The 13,413-nt window shown below is 38.8% G+C and overlaps 7 protein-coding genes across 7 annotated transcripts; 6 read left to right on the top strand and 1 right to left on the bottom strand.

Moving 5' to 3' along the window:
* Positions 1-42: 42 nt before the first annotated feature.
* Positions 43-971, top strand: B0P05DRAFT_481031 (ribosomal protein S2, flavodoxin-like domain-containing protein; the record flags this gene model as incomplete). The annotated part of the gene is made up of 3 exons (XM_051575155.1): positions 43-175; positions 227-303; positions 357-971. 3 exons carry the CDS (start codon positions 43-45, stop codon positions 969-971), a joined length of 825 nt encoding a protein of 274 aa, XP_051429538.1.
* B0P05DRAFT_564546 (ras small monomeric GTPase Rab6) lies at positions 701-2,203 on the top strand. The gene is made up of 6 exons (XM_051580855.1): positions 701-1,207; positions 1,256-1,314; positions 1,359-1,518; positions 1,568-1,679; positions 1,723-1,886; positions 1,932-2,203. The coding sequence occupies exons 1-6, from the start codon at positions 1,084-1,086 to the stop codon at positions 1,994-1,996; spliced, it is 684 nt and encodes a 227-aa protein (XP_051429537.1). The 5' UTR covers positions 701-1,083; the 3' UTR covers positions 1,997-2,203.
* Positions 2,204-2,319: 116 nt separating this feature from the next.
* Positions 2,320-2,925, top strand: B0P05DRAFT_564545 (uncharacterized protein). Its single transcript, XM_051580854.1, has one exon. It carries the CDS (start codon positions 2,383-2,385, stop codon positions 2,878-2,880), a length of 498 nt encoding a protein of 165 aa, XP_051429536.1. The 5' UTR covers positions 2,320-2,382; the 3' UTR covers positions 2,881-2,925.
* A 253-nt stretch (positions 2,926-3,178) lies between these two features.
* On the top strand, positions 3,179-5,146 carry B0P05DRAFT_481032 (glycoside hydrolase; the record flags this gene model as incomplete). The annotated part of the gene is made up of 5 exons (XM_051575156.1): positions 3,179-3,232; positions 3,289-3,335; positions 3,377-3,449; positions 3,507-3,626; positions 3,695-5,146. 5 exons carry the CDS (start codon positions 3,179-3,181, stop codon positions 5,144-5,146), a joined length of 1,746 nt encoding a protein of 581 aa, XP_051429535.1.
* A 741-nt stretch (positions 5,147-5,887) lies between these two features.
* B0P05DRAFT_564530 (Lipin/Ned1/Smp2-domain-containing protein) lies at positions 5,888-9,151 on the top strand. Its single transcript, XM_051580853.1, has 4 exons — positions 5,888-6,106; positions 6,152-6,307; positions 6,374-6,419; positions 6,472-9,151. The coding sequence occupies exons 1-4, from the start codon at positions 5,918-5,920 to the stop codon at positions 8,886-8,888; spliced, it is 2,808 nt and encodes a 935-aa protein (XP_051429534.1). The 5' UTR covers positions 5,888-5,917; the 3' UTR covers positions 8,889-9,151.
* B0P05DRAFT_564526 (uncharacterized protein) lies at positions 9,139-10,164 on the top strand. The gene is made up of 3 exons (XM_051580852.1): positions 9,139-9,385; positions 9,433-9,853; positions 9,896-10,164. Exons 1-2 carry the CDS (start codon positions 9,204-9,206, stop codon positions 9,668-9,670), a joined length of 420 nt encoding a protein of 139 aa, XP_051429533.1. The 5' UTR covers positions 9,139-9,203; the 3' UTR covers positions 9,671-9,853; positions 9,896-10,164.
* Positions 10,041-11,263, bottom strand: B0P05DRAFT_564525 (DHHC palmitoyltransferase-domain-containing protein). Its single transcript, XM_051580851.1, has 5 exons — positions 11,098-11,263; positions 10,959-11,053; positions 10,684-10,907; positions 10,221-10,637; positions 10,041-10,176 (listed from the first exon to the last, which is right to left on the bottom strand). The coding sequence occupies exons 1-5, from the start codon at positions 11,252-11,254 to the stop codon at positions 10,083-10,085; spliced, it is 987 nt and encodes a 328-aa protein (XP_051429532.1). The 5' UTR covers positions 11,255-11,263; the 3' UTR covers positions 10,041-10,082.
* Between the last annotated feature and the right edge of the window lie 2,150 nt (positions 11,264-13,413).

Raw genomic sequence — 13,413 nt, 5'->3', positions numbered from 1 at the left:
GCATCCATCCATTGTTCATGGCAACTCATCATCCATGTAGATATGTCTCGTGTTCCTGCTGTTCTCAACCCTACTGAAGAGGATATCAAGCTCTTGTTGAGTGCCCAATGTCACATTGGTACCAAGAACGTCAACACCCGTATGACCCCTTACGTCCACAAGCGTCGTGCTGATGGTAATGATAGACCAGAATTGTGTTAGAATGCTAAGCAACTACCATGAATAGGTATTCACTTGATCAACATCGGTAAGACTTGGGAAAAGCTCATTTTGGCTGCTCGTGTCATTGCTGCTATTGAGAACGTAAGTCATAGAAAGAGAGAGATCGGTTGATGGAATGCTGATATAGTGTGTAGCCTCAAGACATTGTTGTTGTCTCTGCCCGTCCTTACGGTCACCGTGCTGCCTTGAAGTTCGCCAGATACATTGGTTGTGAAGCCATTGTTGGTCGTTACACTCCTGGTACTTTCACTAACTACATCACCCGTTCTTTCCGTGAACCCCGTTTGGTGATCTGTACCGACCCTCGCTCTGACTTCCAAGCTGTCCTTGAAGCTTCTTATGTCAACATCCCTGTCATTTCTCTTGCTGACACTGATGCTGCCTTGAAGTACATCGATCTTGCTATCCCCACCAACAACAAGGGTAAGCACGCTATTGGTTTGATCTACTGGCTCTTGGCCCGTGCTGTCCTCCGTCTCCGTGGTACTCTTGACTACGCTACTCCTTGGGACGTCATGGTCGACATGTTCTTCTACCGTGATCCTGAGGAAATCGAAAAGGAAAACGCTGAAGCTGACATTGAAGAAGGTGAATTCAACACTGAAGCTGTTGCCAGCGAATGGGCTGTTGAAGGTGATGCTGCTGAAGGTGTTGCTGGTATTGCTGCCGCTGCTGACTGGTCTGCTAACCAAACCACTGACTGGGCTGACGAATCTGCTGCTCCCGCTCAATCTTCTTGGGAAGCTTAAATTCATAGAGAAAAATAAAATTTTAATTTCTTTTCAGGAGTTTATGTCTATGTTGAAAAAAAAAAGAGGGAGGGGAATGGTTACACATACCAATTTAAAAAAAAAAAAAAGAATGTCTCCTTTTCTTTCACTTTTTCTTTTTACTATTTCTACAACCATGTCTGTTATTTCAAATAATAATGATTTTGGTAATCCTTTAAAAAAGTTTAAACTCGTATTTCTTGGTGAACAAAGTGGTATGTCAAAAAGTGTGTGATGAACAAACTTGACTCATCGCCATGTAGTTGGAAAGACTTCACTTATTACTCGGTTTATGTACGACACATTTGACAATACATATCAGGTACGACCATGATGCAAACCCCATTGTTTCTATAGCAACCATAGGCTACCATCGGCATTGATTTCTTATCCAAAACCATGTACCTGGATGATAGAACCATTCGTCTTCAGTTATGGGATACGGCAGGCCAGGAACGTTTTCGGTCTTTGATTCCTAGTTATATACGCGATTCTTCTGTTTGTGTGGTTGTGTATGATATTACCAGTAAGTCACGTTTTGCATAAACAACCGACATTTGAGCCGTCAAGGATAGGTCGAAATTCTTTTTTAAATACGCGTAAATGGATTGATGATGTACGCGCTGAAAGAGGAACAGAAGTGATTATTGTGTTAGTAGGAAATAAAACGGACCTGAACGATAAAAGGTAAACAAGAGAGACATGCAATCATCCACTGATTCTTGTTTAGACAGGTCACAGTAGATGAAGGAGAAGAGAAAGCAAAAGAATACAATATTATGTTTATAGAGACAAGTGCCAAGGCAGGATATAACGTAAAGGCTCTATTTAGAAAAATTGGCCATGCCTTACCTGGTGTCGATCATCCTTCAGAAGATGGAGCAAAGGAACAATGTATGTTGTGTATGTTTGTATTATCTATTTAACTTTGTTTATTAGTGACTAAGGTTGACTTGATGGACACTTCAGCAAGAAAAGAAGAAACAAGTTCCTGTGCTTGCTAATACAAGCGCCAATTTATACCATAATAAAAAAGATTAATGCCTGAAAAGGCAAATTTAAACCGATCGAGCTCACACAGGACTAATTGTTTAAAGAGATTGCTATGCACACATATTTAGAAATTGTTGCTTGACTTGGAAGTGCAGTATATGTTACACAGCATTTCTGCTTGTAATACATGCAAAAAAAGGATAAGATTTGATTATGTATCTTACAGAATCAAAAGAATAATAACAACAACATCATGCTGTGTTCACAACAGAAAGAAAGAAAATATTCATTTCCAATTGGCTCTAGCATTTTTATTTCTTTACTGTATCATCGTGTAACCTATAAAGCTATAAATTTTAAGCTTTTTTTTTATTTCTTTTCTTTTCTTTTCTTTATCATGAAGACAATTGCTTTTATTTTATCTTTACTGTTTACAGCTCAAGCTATTTCATTTAACATTACAGCTACAGCTTCTCTTTCGCATCCAACACCTGTTGTTTGTGCCATGACAGTCTGCCCATCTGTCACTGCTTTAGTAGCACGTGACCTTGTTTGCCCAGAAAACTGTAAAGATGATTGCAAGATCATTGATGATGTTTGTTGCCCTGGTAACCAAAAGGCTATTTGTGATTCCAGTTCCAATGCTACTAGTACTTCTTGGGTCGTTTCTGCCTTGACAAGCACCGCTCTTCCTACCAGTTCTGTTGCTTCTGTTGTTACCAGTGCTGTTGCCTCTAGTGCTGTTGCCTCTAGTACTGTTGCCTCTAGTACTGTTGCCTCTAGTACTGCTCCTGCTCAACCTACTCAATCTAATACTACCAGTGGAGCCGGAAAGACAGCCATTATGTGGAGTGGTGTATGTTTCATGATGTTGGTCATTGTACAAGTTCTGTAAAACAAATAAAATAAAAATCTGAGCATGAAAATTGTACATTATAAATATTTTTTCTTTTTTTCTTCTTCTTCTTTTCTTTATGGTATGCTCAATCACATTTTATTGGAGAATGGAGTTGAGCATACTTTTGGTGTTTGCTCTTGGTATTTTAAGCAATGTGGCTGCAATGACAGAAAAAAAACGTCTTGAACTAAAGTAAGTTGCTCTCTCTTCATCTTGTACTTATTATCTTATTAGAGATCTCACTCAAGTAAGCACAAATAAATAAACAACATTGTGTCTAAACAGTCAATAGGAAATGTTTGGACATGGTTGGAATAATTATATCCAACATGCTTATCCTGAAGATGAAGTATACATGTCAAATAGAGAGAATTAAACTTATGTATCTATTCTATTCTGAAATAGTTGAATCCTTTTGAATGCAATGGCAGAGGAAGTGACAAAGCAGATCCGTATGTGATGTCATCTATTGATGTTGCTTATTTCTATTTAGGGACAATATTCATGTCAATGATGTGTTGGGAGATTATTCGCTTACATTAGTCGATACACTAGACACACTTGCCGTAAGATCATTAAATGAAAAAAAAAAAAAAAAAATTCCAGTCTAAATTAGCATCTAGATCATGGGCACACAAGAACAGTTTGAAGAAGCAGTGCAACGTGTGATTCAGACGGTTTCTTTTAGCCAAGATAATAAAGTACAAGTCTTTGAACTGAATATTCGAGCATTGGGTGGACTCGTAAGTGACATAGGCTACATGAATCATGTTCTAATTTTATGAGGTGTGTGTGTGTGTATGTGGAATAGCTCTCTGCTCATTTATTAGCAACAGATCCTACATTTCATCATACCATCCCTGGCTATCAAAATGAATTACTTGATATGGCCAAAGATTTAGCAGATCGACTCATGCCAGCCTTCCAATCCACCAAAACAGGTATTCCTTACCCTCGCGTCCATCTCCTACACGGCGTATCACCTACAGAAACAACCGAGACATGCACAGCAGGCGCTGGTAGTCTGTTACTTGAATTTGGTGTACTGAGTCGACTGACAGGCGACCCCTCTTATGAAGCAGCAGCAAAACGTGCGCTTCAATCTGTCTGGGATCGCCGGTCTGACATCAACCTGATGGGCAATGTGATTGACATCCAGACAGGCACTTGGATCCATACAGCATCCTCCACAGGTGCAGGCATTGATTCTGTATTTGAATATATGCTGAAGTCCTACATCTTGTTTGGCGACCAAGAATACAAGGACATGTTTGACCAAGCCTATCGTGCCCTGATGTTGTTTGTCAGAGATCCCTCGGGTTACCTGTACCGCAATGTCCATATGAGTACGGGGTCTTTGATGTCTTCTTGGGTCGATAGTCTCAGTGCCTTTTTTCCTGGTCTTCAAGTGTTGTATGGCGACATAGATGCTGCCATCAAGAGTCATTTGGTCTATTTCAATATCTGGCGAAGATACCATGCACTTCCTGAACGCTTTGACTTCTTTCAAAAGACAGTCGATTTGCCTTACTACCCTTTACGCCCTGAATTCGTTGAATCGACCTATCATCTCTACAGGGCAACCAAAGACCCGTTTTATTTAGAGGTAGGCGAGATGGTCTTACAGGATCTCAATAACCGAACCCGGGTCCATTGTGGATTTGCTTCTCTGGGCGATGTTCGTTCAGGGCGACTGGAGGATCGCATGGAGAGTTTCATGTTGAGTGAGACACTCAAGTACCTTTACTTGTTATTTGATACAGATCATAGCATCAACACTATGGATGGAAACTACGTCTTTACTACTGAGGGACACATCTTGCCTGCACCTGCTCTTTATCGATCCAGCCCACCTCATACACCGACAGTGTCCCTTCAGACATCGCCTGCGGGGACTTGTGCACGCTACAATCCTAGGCAGTTGCATTATATGTCTATACCGGGTGATTTGGACATGACCAGTATGCTTTATCAACCTTCATCTGATTATGCTGCTGAGATTGTAGGTGGTGTCCGAAGCACACCACCACCATTGACAACACATGGATACTGTCAAGTGCCCTTGTTGAATCGATACAGTCTTTCTTTTGGCTATACACATCGTCGCCCACCAACCCAATTTAATTTGATGGAACTGTTAGGTGGTTATTTAGTGAAATCGTTGTCTGGATTCAAGATGGATATTGTAGGTCGACACTCGGATGGTTATTTTGTCAAAGGAGGTAGGTATATATATATATACATATATAGGTTGAGCGAATAGTGTTCATCTTCTTCTCTTTGTTAGTCTATCCACCCTCAGTTAGGTAAATAATAAACACAACAACAGTATGTAATAAAAAAAGTGATTCAGTTTAAATCAAAACCAGGTCTTAACTATACCCATGAGCGCCTTGATAGCATACTTGCCAACATCCAAAGACATGTTGAGCGTGTTTGTCAAGCAACCCAAGGTCACTACTCATCTACGCAACTACCTTGATACTGAATACCAAGTCAGCATCAAAGCATCGGATACGCAATACTGTACTGAATACCTGGGCATGACATCTGAATTTGGTCCTTGGTATCCTGTGCATGGTGACTTAGTTGTGTTCAACCATGATCATCTGTATGGCTGTGAGCCGTACCCACAATCTATACGAGACCGTGTTGTGTTGGTGTCTCGAGGTCAATGCGATTTCTATCAAAAGGTATGGTACGCACAACAAGCAGGTGCCCGCGCTGTTATTTTCATGAACTATAAAGCCAGTCCTTTGTTTCGACCAAGAGGGACAGGACCTTATACCATACGTATCCCTAGTATGCTACTAAGCTATCAAGACAGCCTTCATCTTGTTCAACAACGTCGTGTTCGTATCGATGCATTACCCTCTGTACATCAAGATCCAGAAGCCATATTTCGACTTCAATGGCATGGTCAATGGATCCACAATGTCGCTCTTTTAAATGTTTAAAGAACCGCTCTCAATGAAAAATAAAATAAAAACCACGAACTCGCATGTGATTCTCTCTCTTTGTTTTTCTTTTATCTATGGAATACGTAGGAAGACTGGGTAGTCTATTGACTTCAGTACAAAGCTTCTATAATGAAATCAACCCTGCCACTTTGTCAGGTGCTATTGATATTGTTGTAGTAGAACAAGAAGATGGTGACTTGGCATGTTCACCATTTCATGTACGCTTTGGTAAACTGTCTGTGCTTATGCCTCAAGAAAAAAAAGTAACATCAGAAAGACAATATTGTGTATGTACTGATCCGGGATAGGTACAAATCAAAATCAATGGTCAAGTCGTGCCCTATGTCATGAAAGTAGGTGAGGCAGGTGAAGCCTTTTTTGTGTTTGAGACAGAACATGAAGTACCCGAAGAATTTCAGACAAGTCCTATCATGGAGGCCACATTGATAGAGAAACAAGATGAAGTAAAAAGTCCCCCCCCCCCTTTGTAGCTTATATTGATCGAGATGACTGACATTGTTTTCTGTTAGGACCCTCCTTATCTTGATCTTGGTGAATCTAAAGAAGATACAACAAGTAAGTGTATGTGTGTGTATATAGTCTCTGATTGAACTAAATGTTTCTGAAGTTGACACCAAGGACACATTTGAAGACGAAGAGAAACACAGGTTACCAGCTGAACTTCAGTCGCCTAAAATGATCATTGAAGAACAGATGGACAAAGTTGTCACCAAGATGGATGTGTATGAAGAAGAGAATCAACCCAAGAACGATATCCTGATTGAAGAAGGTGGGTCTGTGATTGACCGGATTATACCAGAAGCCATTACTACCACCACCATTGCCAGAGAAAGGTTTATTGTGCGACCAGCCCATGGGGATATTTACAGCACCGTCATGGATGTTACACATGCTGTGGTGCATACAGAACATCAGGATTTGGCAATTGATACAGAAGGTCATGGTAAAGGAGATGAATCCATTGTATTGGATATTGCTGGTTACAAGACAGGTAAAAACAATGGAGAAGAAGAAGACGACGACGACGATGATGATTGGGAAAAAGCGAACCAACTCAAGTTAAATAAAGAAGAACAAGCATTGGAACAACAAGTGATAGAAAAGTTATTGTTGGACAACCATAAAGACCAGATAGTTGAGTCCCCTGTCAGTACACCCAAAGAAGAAGAAGAAGAAGAAGAAGTGGTCAACCAAGAAGAAAAGAGCTTATGGGGATGGGGTACACGTAGAAGAGCCACCCAGGATTCAGAACCCACTTCTCCAAAACCCTCTGCAGAAGACAGTATCGAACTCAAGTCAGGTGAAACCTACCGTATCGAAATGAGTTTATGTGGATTCTCGGCCTTTGGTAGAGATGAAGTCGAAAATGGACATGTCTTTGATCAACATATTGTGACCTATGACAACTTTACCCATAATCCCAACATCCTGAACGACAAACGATTGGTGTTTCGATTCAAGAAGCGATATTATGCAGCAGGTCGCACAGGCCCTTTGTTCACTTCTCTATTGTTGTTCAAGAAACCATTAGAAGACACAACCGAAGAGAGTTCAGACAGCAGAGAAACCTATCAGTTTGGTAAAGGATGGCGACAATGGCTCAGTCGGTCTTCTGTAGCTGCTCCTGTGAATGAAGAAAAAGTAGAAAAAGAAAAGACACTGGATGAATCGAAAGAGACAACGACTTTCACTACCACTACCACTACCACCTCCGTAGGCTGGTCTGCTGATCATGTACACCCAGAAGAAATGGCTGATATTCCTTCAGGTCCTCGTAAAGTGTATGCCAAGACATTGCGTCTTACTTCAGATCAACTCAAGAGCCTGAACCTCAAAAAGGGGATGAATACCATCACTTTCTCTGTCAGTAGTGCTTATCAAGGCACAGCAACATGTGCAGCCAAGATCTTTTACTGGCATCATGATATTCAGATTGTCATTTCAGATATTGATGGTACCATCACTAAATCAGACACACTAGGCCATGTGTTTACCATGATTGGCAAGGATTGGACACATATGGGTGTAGCCAAACTCTATACTGACATTGCCAACAATGGCTATCATTTCCTCTATTTGACCAGTAGAGCCATTGGTCAAGCAGACTATACAAGAGACTATCTAAAGAAAGTAGTGCAAGATAAGTACCAGTTACCTGATGGACCTGTCATCATGTCGCCTGATAGACTGTTTCGAAGTTTCCATCGTGAAGTCATCATGCGCAAACCAGAAGTGTTCAAGATGGCCTGTCTGAAAGATATCCAGCGCCTGTTTGGTGGTCGAGATCCGTTTTATGCAGGCTTTGGTAATCGTATTACGGATGCGCGTTCGTATCGCTCTGTCAATGTGCCTACGTCACGTATTTTTACAATTGACCCTTATGGTGATCTGAAGCTGGAATTGCTGCTTGGATTCAAGTCGTCTTATATTCACCTGAATGACTTGGTCGATCAAATCTTCCCTCCTATCAACCGTGTGATAGATGAAGAGTTCAATGACTGGAACTATTGGAAGGCTCCTGTGGCAGACATTGAAATTCCAGAACTCGATATCCTTCCTGAACCTTCCTCACCTAAGCCAAAGCCTATTAAGCCAGATGTATCTGCCTTACCTCCAGGATCCGTGGTTGCCTCTTCAAGTCATTCGACACGAAGTCTACTTAGAAGTCTGACGTCAAGATCAGACAGTAGTTCTAGTCTTCAGAAGGCACCATCAAGCTCAAGTTTAAAGACTAATCGCAAAATATCTATCTCTAGTAACACAAGTGGTGATGAAGCACTTGAACAATCCGTGGATCCCAAGATACTGAGTACAAGTCCTACCTCCACATCCATCATGAACAAGATGCGATCGACCCTGACACGTACTTTCCTATCTTCCAGTGAACACAAGCCTGATGAAATACAAAAATCCGATGCTCAAAAGCCCCATGAATTAGATGAGCAAGCATCCAAGCACATTCAAGAAGATGTAGATTCATTATTAGACAATGATCTTGACATGGATGACATTCCATTTATTTAATATATAATAAAACTTATTGTTTTTGCTTCCATGCGAGATAGTCTAATGAATGGACTGGTTTTGTATCAGGCATTTTATTCAATGGAGGTCCTGCAAACCAAAGAATAGGTCCATCATGGTGTCGTTTAAGACGTTCATCAAGCTTTAACTCTTCTTCTTTTTTATCTGGTGATGAAAGAGAGGGTTGATGTATTGTTTGAAAAGGTAATGAAGTACCATAAGAAGGATGTTGTTGTGCCATGAATAAAAATAAAAATAAAAAATAATGGTTATTTTATTTCGCTTTCTTTTTTTATAAAAAAAAATTTTCAACGTATGGGCAAGAAACAAACCACAAGAAATCAACTCGATGATGACTTTGAGATTGAAGGACAACAGAGATATGCTCGAGCATTAGGTCCCCGAGGTAATCATCAGCATGAAGTTGAATTTACAGATGGATCAAAGACACTGGTGACACTCCCACCTCGTTACCGAAACGTTGTTTGGGTGAAAAGAGGTTAGTGTGCGATTAGACACTATGGATGACTGATATAGGGTTATTAGGTCATTATGTGATTGTGGATCCTACAGTGGGTGTCTCTGAGAAAGTGGGTGGTGAAATTGTCCATGTGTTGTTTCCCAAGCATATCAAGGATTTAAAAGCAGCAGGAAAATGGCCTTCTGAATTCTCGGATCAAAAAGGAGAAGAAGAAGGTGAAAGTGAAGATGATTTATTTGTAAATAACAATCGACCTGTCATGTCAGACACAGACAGTAGTAGCAGTGAGGAAGAAGACTAAGGAGGCAATGGAGGCAATGGGTCTAGATTATCCTCTGTTTGATTGAATACCAACACAAGATGAAATAGAATAAAAAGTGTGATAGTCAATACAGTCATACTGATATTTAACCTGCGCCATGCTTTCTCATATCTATCTTGACTTTTCCAACAACAACCTATCCACCACACTGGAGGAAATAAGCTAAAAGGATGAGCTATAGTCTATAGTCATGATGTGACTTACAAGCCAAGAAGAAAAAAGGCTGCGTTGACAGGAAAATGGCGATGATTATCTTTACTTTTGATGACTATATAATAAGGTATAGCAATACTTTGATAAGGAAGTGGCTGATTCATACTAAAGAAAAGAAAAAAGAGAAAAAAAAAGTATTTTATTTATATAGTCATATGATCATTGAGAGGGGTATAGCTTATTCTTCTTCTTGTTCTTCTTCTTCATCTTCTTCTGCACCTAATGTATCATAAGCATATGTATTAATAGGAAATGATAGTCCATCATGATGTCTATAAGAGTCAGTTTCAACCTTGTGTATTGAACAAAGACTTACATTTGACTAGGCACAGGAATAAACCATAAAACCATGTCTTTACCAAACACTTGTTCAATATTCTTTCTTGTGCCTATATCCCAAGGATTAAAATATTTACTTCGCATCACATCTCTTGTGCCTAGTCTAAAATTCGATTTTTCATAGAATTCAATGGTAGTGCGATTCTTGCATAATTGACGAGTATGAAACAGAGTAAATGGGATCAGAAATACACCAAAGACACCCGAGATAAACACCAATAGTGCCCAATGAATACTGAGTCCTAAGATACTCATAGGTCCATTGGCTTGTACGATACAATAGGGTAATGTAGTTGAGAACACATAGATGCAGTACAAAGAAGCATAGAACAGAAACAAATAGAATGCCTTATAATTACGAAATCCAACACAATTATTGATCCAAGGACAATGACTAGAGTATGTTAATCCATTGCAAGACAATCTACATCTATACTTACTGGTCCATTTTAAGTACACATCGTTTGCATTGTCTACAATGATGTGTTCGATCAAATTTCTCGAGTTGACATTTTTGACAGAACCTCTTTGCACCGTCTCTTTTGACAGTAATGGACGGATACATAGGTTCATTTGTATTGGTTTGTTGTAATTTGTATTGTTCTTCTGTATCTGCTAATAATCCAACAACATCTTCTTGTTCTTCATCTCTTTTTTTGTACATCTATATATTTAAGTGAGTACTTGTATCATCATAGAGTTGGGGTTATCATACATCCATCGTATATCCAGGGGAGGTTTCGCAGACAGTCCAGTAGGACCACAGACATAGTACAAATAAAGGGTGATAGAATAACATGTATAAAATGCCTATCTACTATCAGTCAAGACGTAAAAGTGTCTATGTATACTACCTTGAAGGGTATGTCCGTCTTTTATGAGTCCATAACATAAACTCACATTATAAGCATAATAACTCCAGGTTAATATCAGTATCAGTAATACAATAGGAGAAGCATTCACCATACGCATGATTGTGCTCTGAACTTGACTGATCGTTGGACACAGCATACTTGAAATAAAAGAAAGAAAGAAAGACTCCCTCCTTTAAATATATATATATATCTGCGGATATTGAATCCTTATTTTTTTTTTCTGCTTAAAGTATGATGTCAATGCTGATGATTCAGGCATTCAAGGCTCACTACAAACAGAATTCATTTTTTTTTCTCTCTCTCTTTTTCTCATATCAGAATCAAACGAGAGAACCAACAACAATCAAGCAGAATGCGATGTATTAATTAAGCCTGAATTAGACTTAAAAAAAAATAATTCATTCAACACTAGAAATACGTCAAATACTGCCGATCATGCAAAAAAAAAAAAAAAAAAAAAAAAAAAAAAAAAAAAAAGTATAAAACAAGAGGGTCTTATAGACATCATATCCGAAGAAGACATATACCTAATCCAAATATTCAAGCTAACCCGAATGACCCAAACCATTACTGTAGTTCATGCAACAGAATTGCTGCTGACAAGGACCGTTTTTATGTTCATCTTCGAGACACACACACAGTATTTATGTCAGTATCAACCGAAGAAAAAAGGAAACTGTGCCACTTGATCGCAACAATTACTGCGAAACATATGAATCCAAGTACTTGAATAAAAGCAGCTTTAGATCACACCTTGCTTTAGTGCATAAAGTGAGTTTTGGAGGCAAAAAGGTAAGAGATAGAAATCCTGCTATTCTGCCAGATCTTGCAGATCCCAACTTTTATTGTCGCTCTTTTGATTATAGTTATTCAAGTAAAAATAGTTTTCAGAATCATCTTTGAAATATACATAACATTGAGATAAAAAAGAAGGCCAATCCATCTGCATAAATATTATATAAAACAAGGTCTTATTCTACTGCTTAATGAAAAGAACTTTTAATAAATTCATGGAGAAACAGAATGATTATACCCATCGGAAAGGCTTAGAAGTTGCTTTAAGTGCACTGCAAACAAAGATAAAGAGCCGGTTTTTATTTACTGTACGGTAATCATGTATGTATATGTGTGTGCTAAAAGTTTTGTTTCAATAGAGCGATGATAGTCATTTTGTGATATTGTTAAATAGTAACGAGCAAATATTGCATAGTAGACAGTAAATCATTGATGGTATATAGTTTATAATAAACATTCTGTATTAGACTTTTTGTAGTAGACAGTAGGCAGCAGATCTTTATATAGTACTAGCCGTATCATATCGGTAACCTTGTAGTAGAATCCAGGGGATAGGCCTTATTACTAAAGCTTAGTTCTGTTAGCTCTTTCCTCACAACAAGCCTATCAGTGCTGAGAAAGAGAAGCACAGGTAATGCTTGTGAACTCCTTTACTAATAATCCCTACAGATCTACTGTGTAACCTTCAAGACAATGCCGATGCGCGTTTCCCTCTTTTGGTACTTTGCCTATCAGGAGTAGACGTTTGCGGAAGTTGGCCAACAACAGATACCCTTGTTTTACGCGATTCAATAAACGACATCAGTCTTCTTTCTACCAACCAGTCACCAATAGAGATAAAATCAAAGAGAAGTTTTTTTTTTTTTTTTTCAGTACGCCAGTTTTTCTTATTTACTTGTTTCTGTTGTGTAAGAGAAAGCAGATAAATAGAGAAAGCCCCAATAAATCGTGCATTGAATAGTTTGAGTCGTTAGATTTGTAGAGGAAAGACGCTTGATTTGAAGAGAGATAAACAGAGAGACTAAAAGTATCAGTTACATGAACTCAATGTTGTATGTATACCTTTTTTTTTTATTCGAGCCTTGAAAAAAAAAACTTGCTCTAGACTTTTTATTCTATTTTTTTTTATTTTCATGTGAATATGTCTTGCTAGCCAATTGCTTTCTTCGAATAAGGCCTCTTTTCTTTTTCTGGGTTTGTTTGTATTGTGTTAATTAAAGAGGCTGAATACTTTACCTCATTGAGGATGGAAAAGTTTTCCGCATAACTCTGGAAAATTGATTTACTCACAGGTATGCAGCAGTACATGGTTCTTTATGCTTCTTGACAGTACAGCATGACTGGTCGAAGAGATCTCAATACCTTGTTTAAGAAAAACACAAGTTGCTGTTCATTTCTATTTCAAGCATTTATCCTAGCTTTTGGACTTGAAGGGAACAAAGTGTGTGATCTGCTTTTATTTGTGTAACTTAGTTAAAACATTTGTTTGTCATATATACA

The sequence above is a fragment of the Gilbertella persicaria genome (genome assembly GCF_025201335.1).
Source record: "Gilbertella persicaria strain CBS 190.32 chromosome Unknown B0P05scaffold_75, whole genome shotgun sequence".
In the NCBI taxonomy this organism is placed as follows: Eukaryota; Fungi; Mucoromycota; class Mucoromycetes; order Mucorales; family Choanephoraceae; genus Gilbertella; species Gilbertella persicaria.
This window is presented reverse-complemented; position numbering and strand designations above follow the sequence as displayed.

What these genes read in the sequence shown, in the direction of transcription:
- B0P05DRAFT_564530 (XM_051580853.1), top strand. Translation starts at nt 5,918, where the DNA reads ATGGAATACGTAGGAAGACTGGGTAGTCTATTGACTTCAGTACAAAGC. An exon ending in TTATGCCTCAAGAAAAAAAA is followed by an intron (nt 6,107 to 6,151) that starts GTAACATCAGAA and finishes GATCCGGGATAG; the next exon opens with GTACAAATCAAAATCAATGG. An exon ending in ATCTAAAGAAGATACAACAA is followed by an intron (nt 6,420 to 6,471) that starts GTAAGTGTATGT and finishes ATGTTTCTGAAG; the next exon opens with TTGACACCAAGGACACATTT.
- B0P05DRAFT_564545 (XM_051580854.1), top strand. Translation starts at nt 2,383, where the DNA reads ATGAAGACAATTGCTTTTATTTTATCTTTACTGTTTACAGCTCAAGCT.
- B0P05DRAFT_564546 (XM_051580855.1), top strand. Translation starts at nt 1,084, where the DNA reads ATGTCTCCTTTTCTTTCACTTTTTCTTTTTACTATTTCTACAACCATG. An exon ending in ACGGACCTGAACGATAAAAG is followed by an intron (nt 1,680 to 1,722) that starts GTAAACAAGAGA and finishes ATTCTTGTTTAG; the next exon opens with ACAGGTCACAGTAGATGAAG. An exon ending in AGATGGAGCAAAGGAACAAT is followed by an intron (nt 1,887 to 1,931) that starts GTATGTTGTGTA and finishes TTTGTTTATTAG; the next exon opens with TGACTAAGGTTGACTTGATG.
- B0P05DRAFT_564526 (XM_051580852.1), top strand. Translation starts at nt 9,204, where the DNA reads ATGGGCAAGAAACAAACCACAAGAAATCAACTCGATGATGACTTTGAG. An exon ending in AACGTTGTTTGGGTGAAAAG is followed by an intron (nt 9,386 to 9,432) that starts AGGTTAGTGTGC and finishes TATAGGGTTATT; the next exon opens with AGGTCATTATGTGATTGTGG.
- B0P05DRAFT_564525 (XM_051580851.1), bottom strand. Translation starts at nt 11,254, where the DNA reads ATGCTGTGTCCAACGATCAGTCAAGTTCAGAGCACAATCATGCGTATG. An exon ending in TGTGTACTTAAAATGGACCA is followed by an intron (nt 10,638 to 10,683) that starts GTAAGTATAGAT and finishes AACATACTCTAG; the next exon opens with TCATTGTCCTTGGATCAATA. An exon ending in ATTCCTGTGCCTAGTCAAAT is followed by an intron (nt 10,177 to 10,220) that starts GTAAGTCTTTGT and finishes TGACTCTTATAG; the next exon opens with ACATCATGATGGACTATCAT.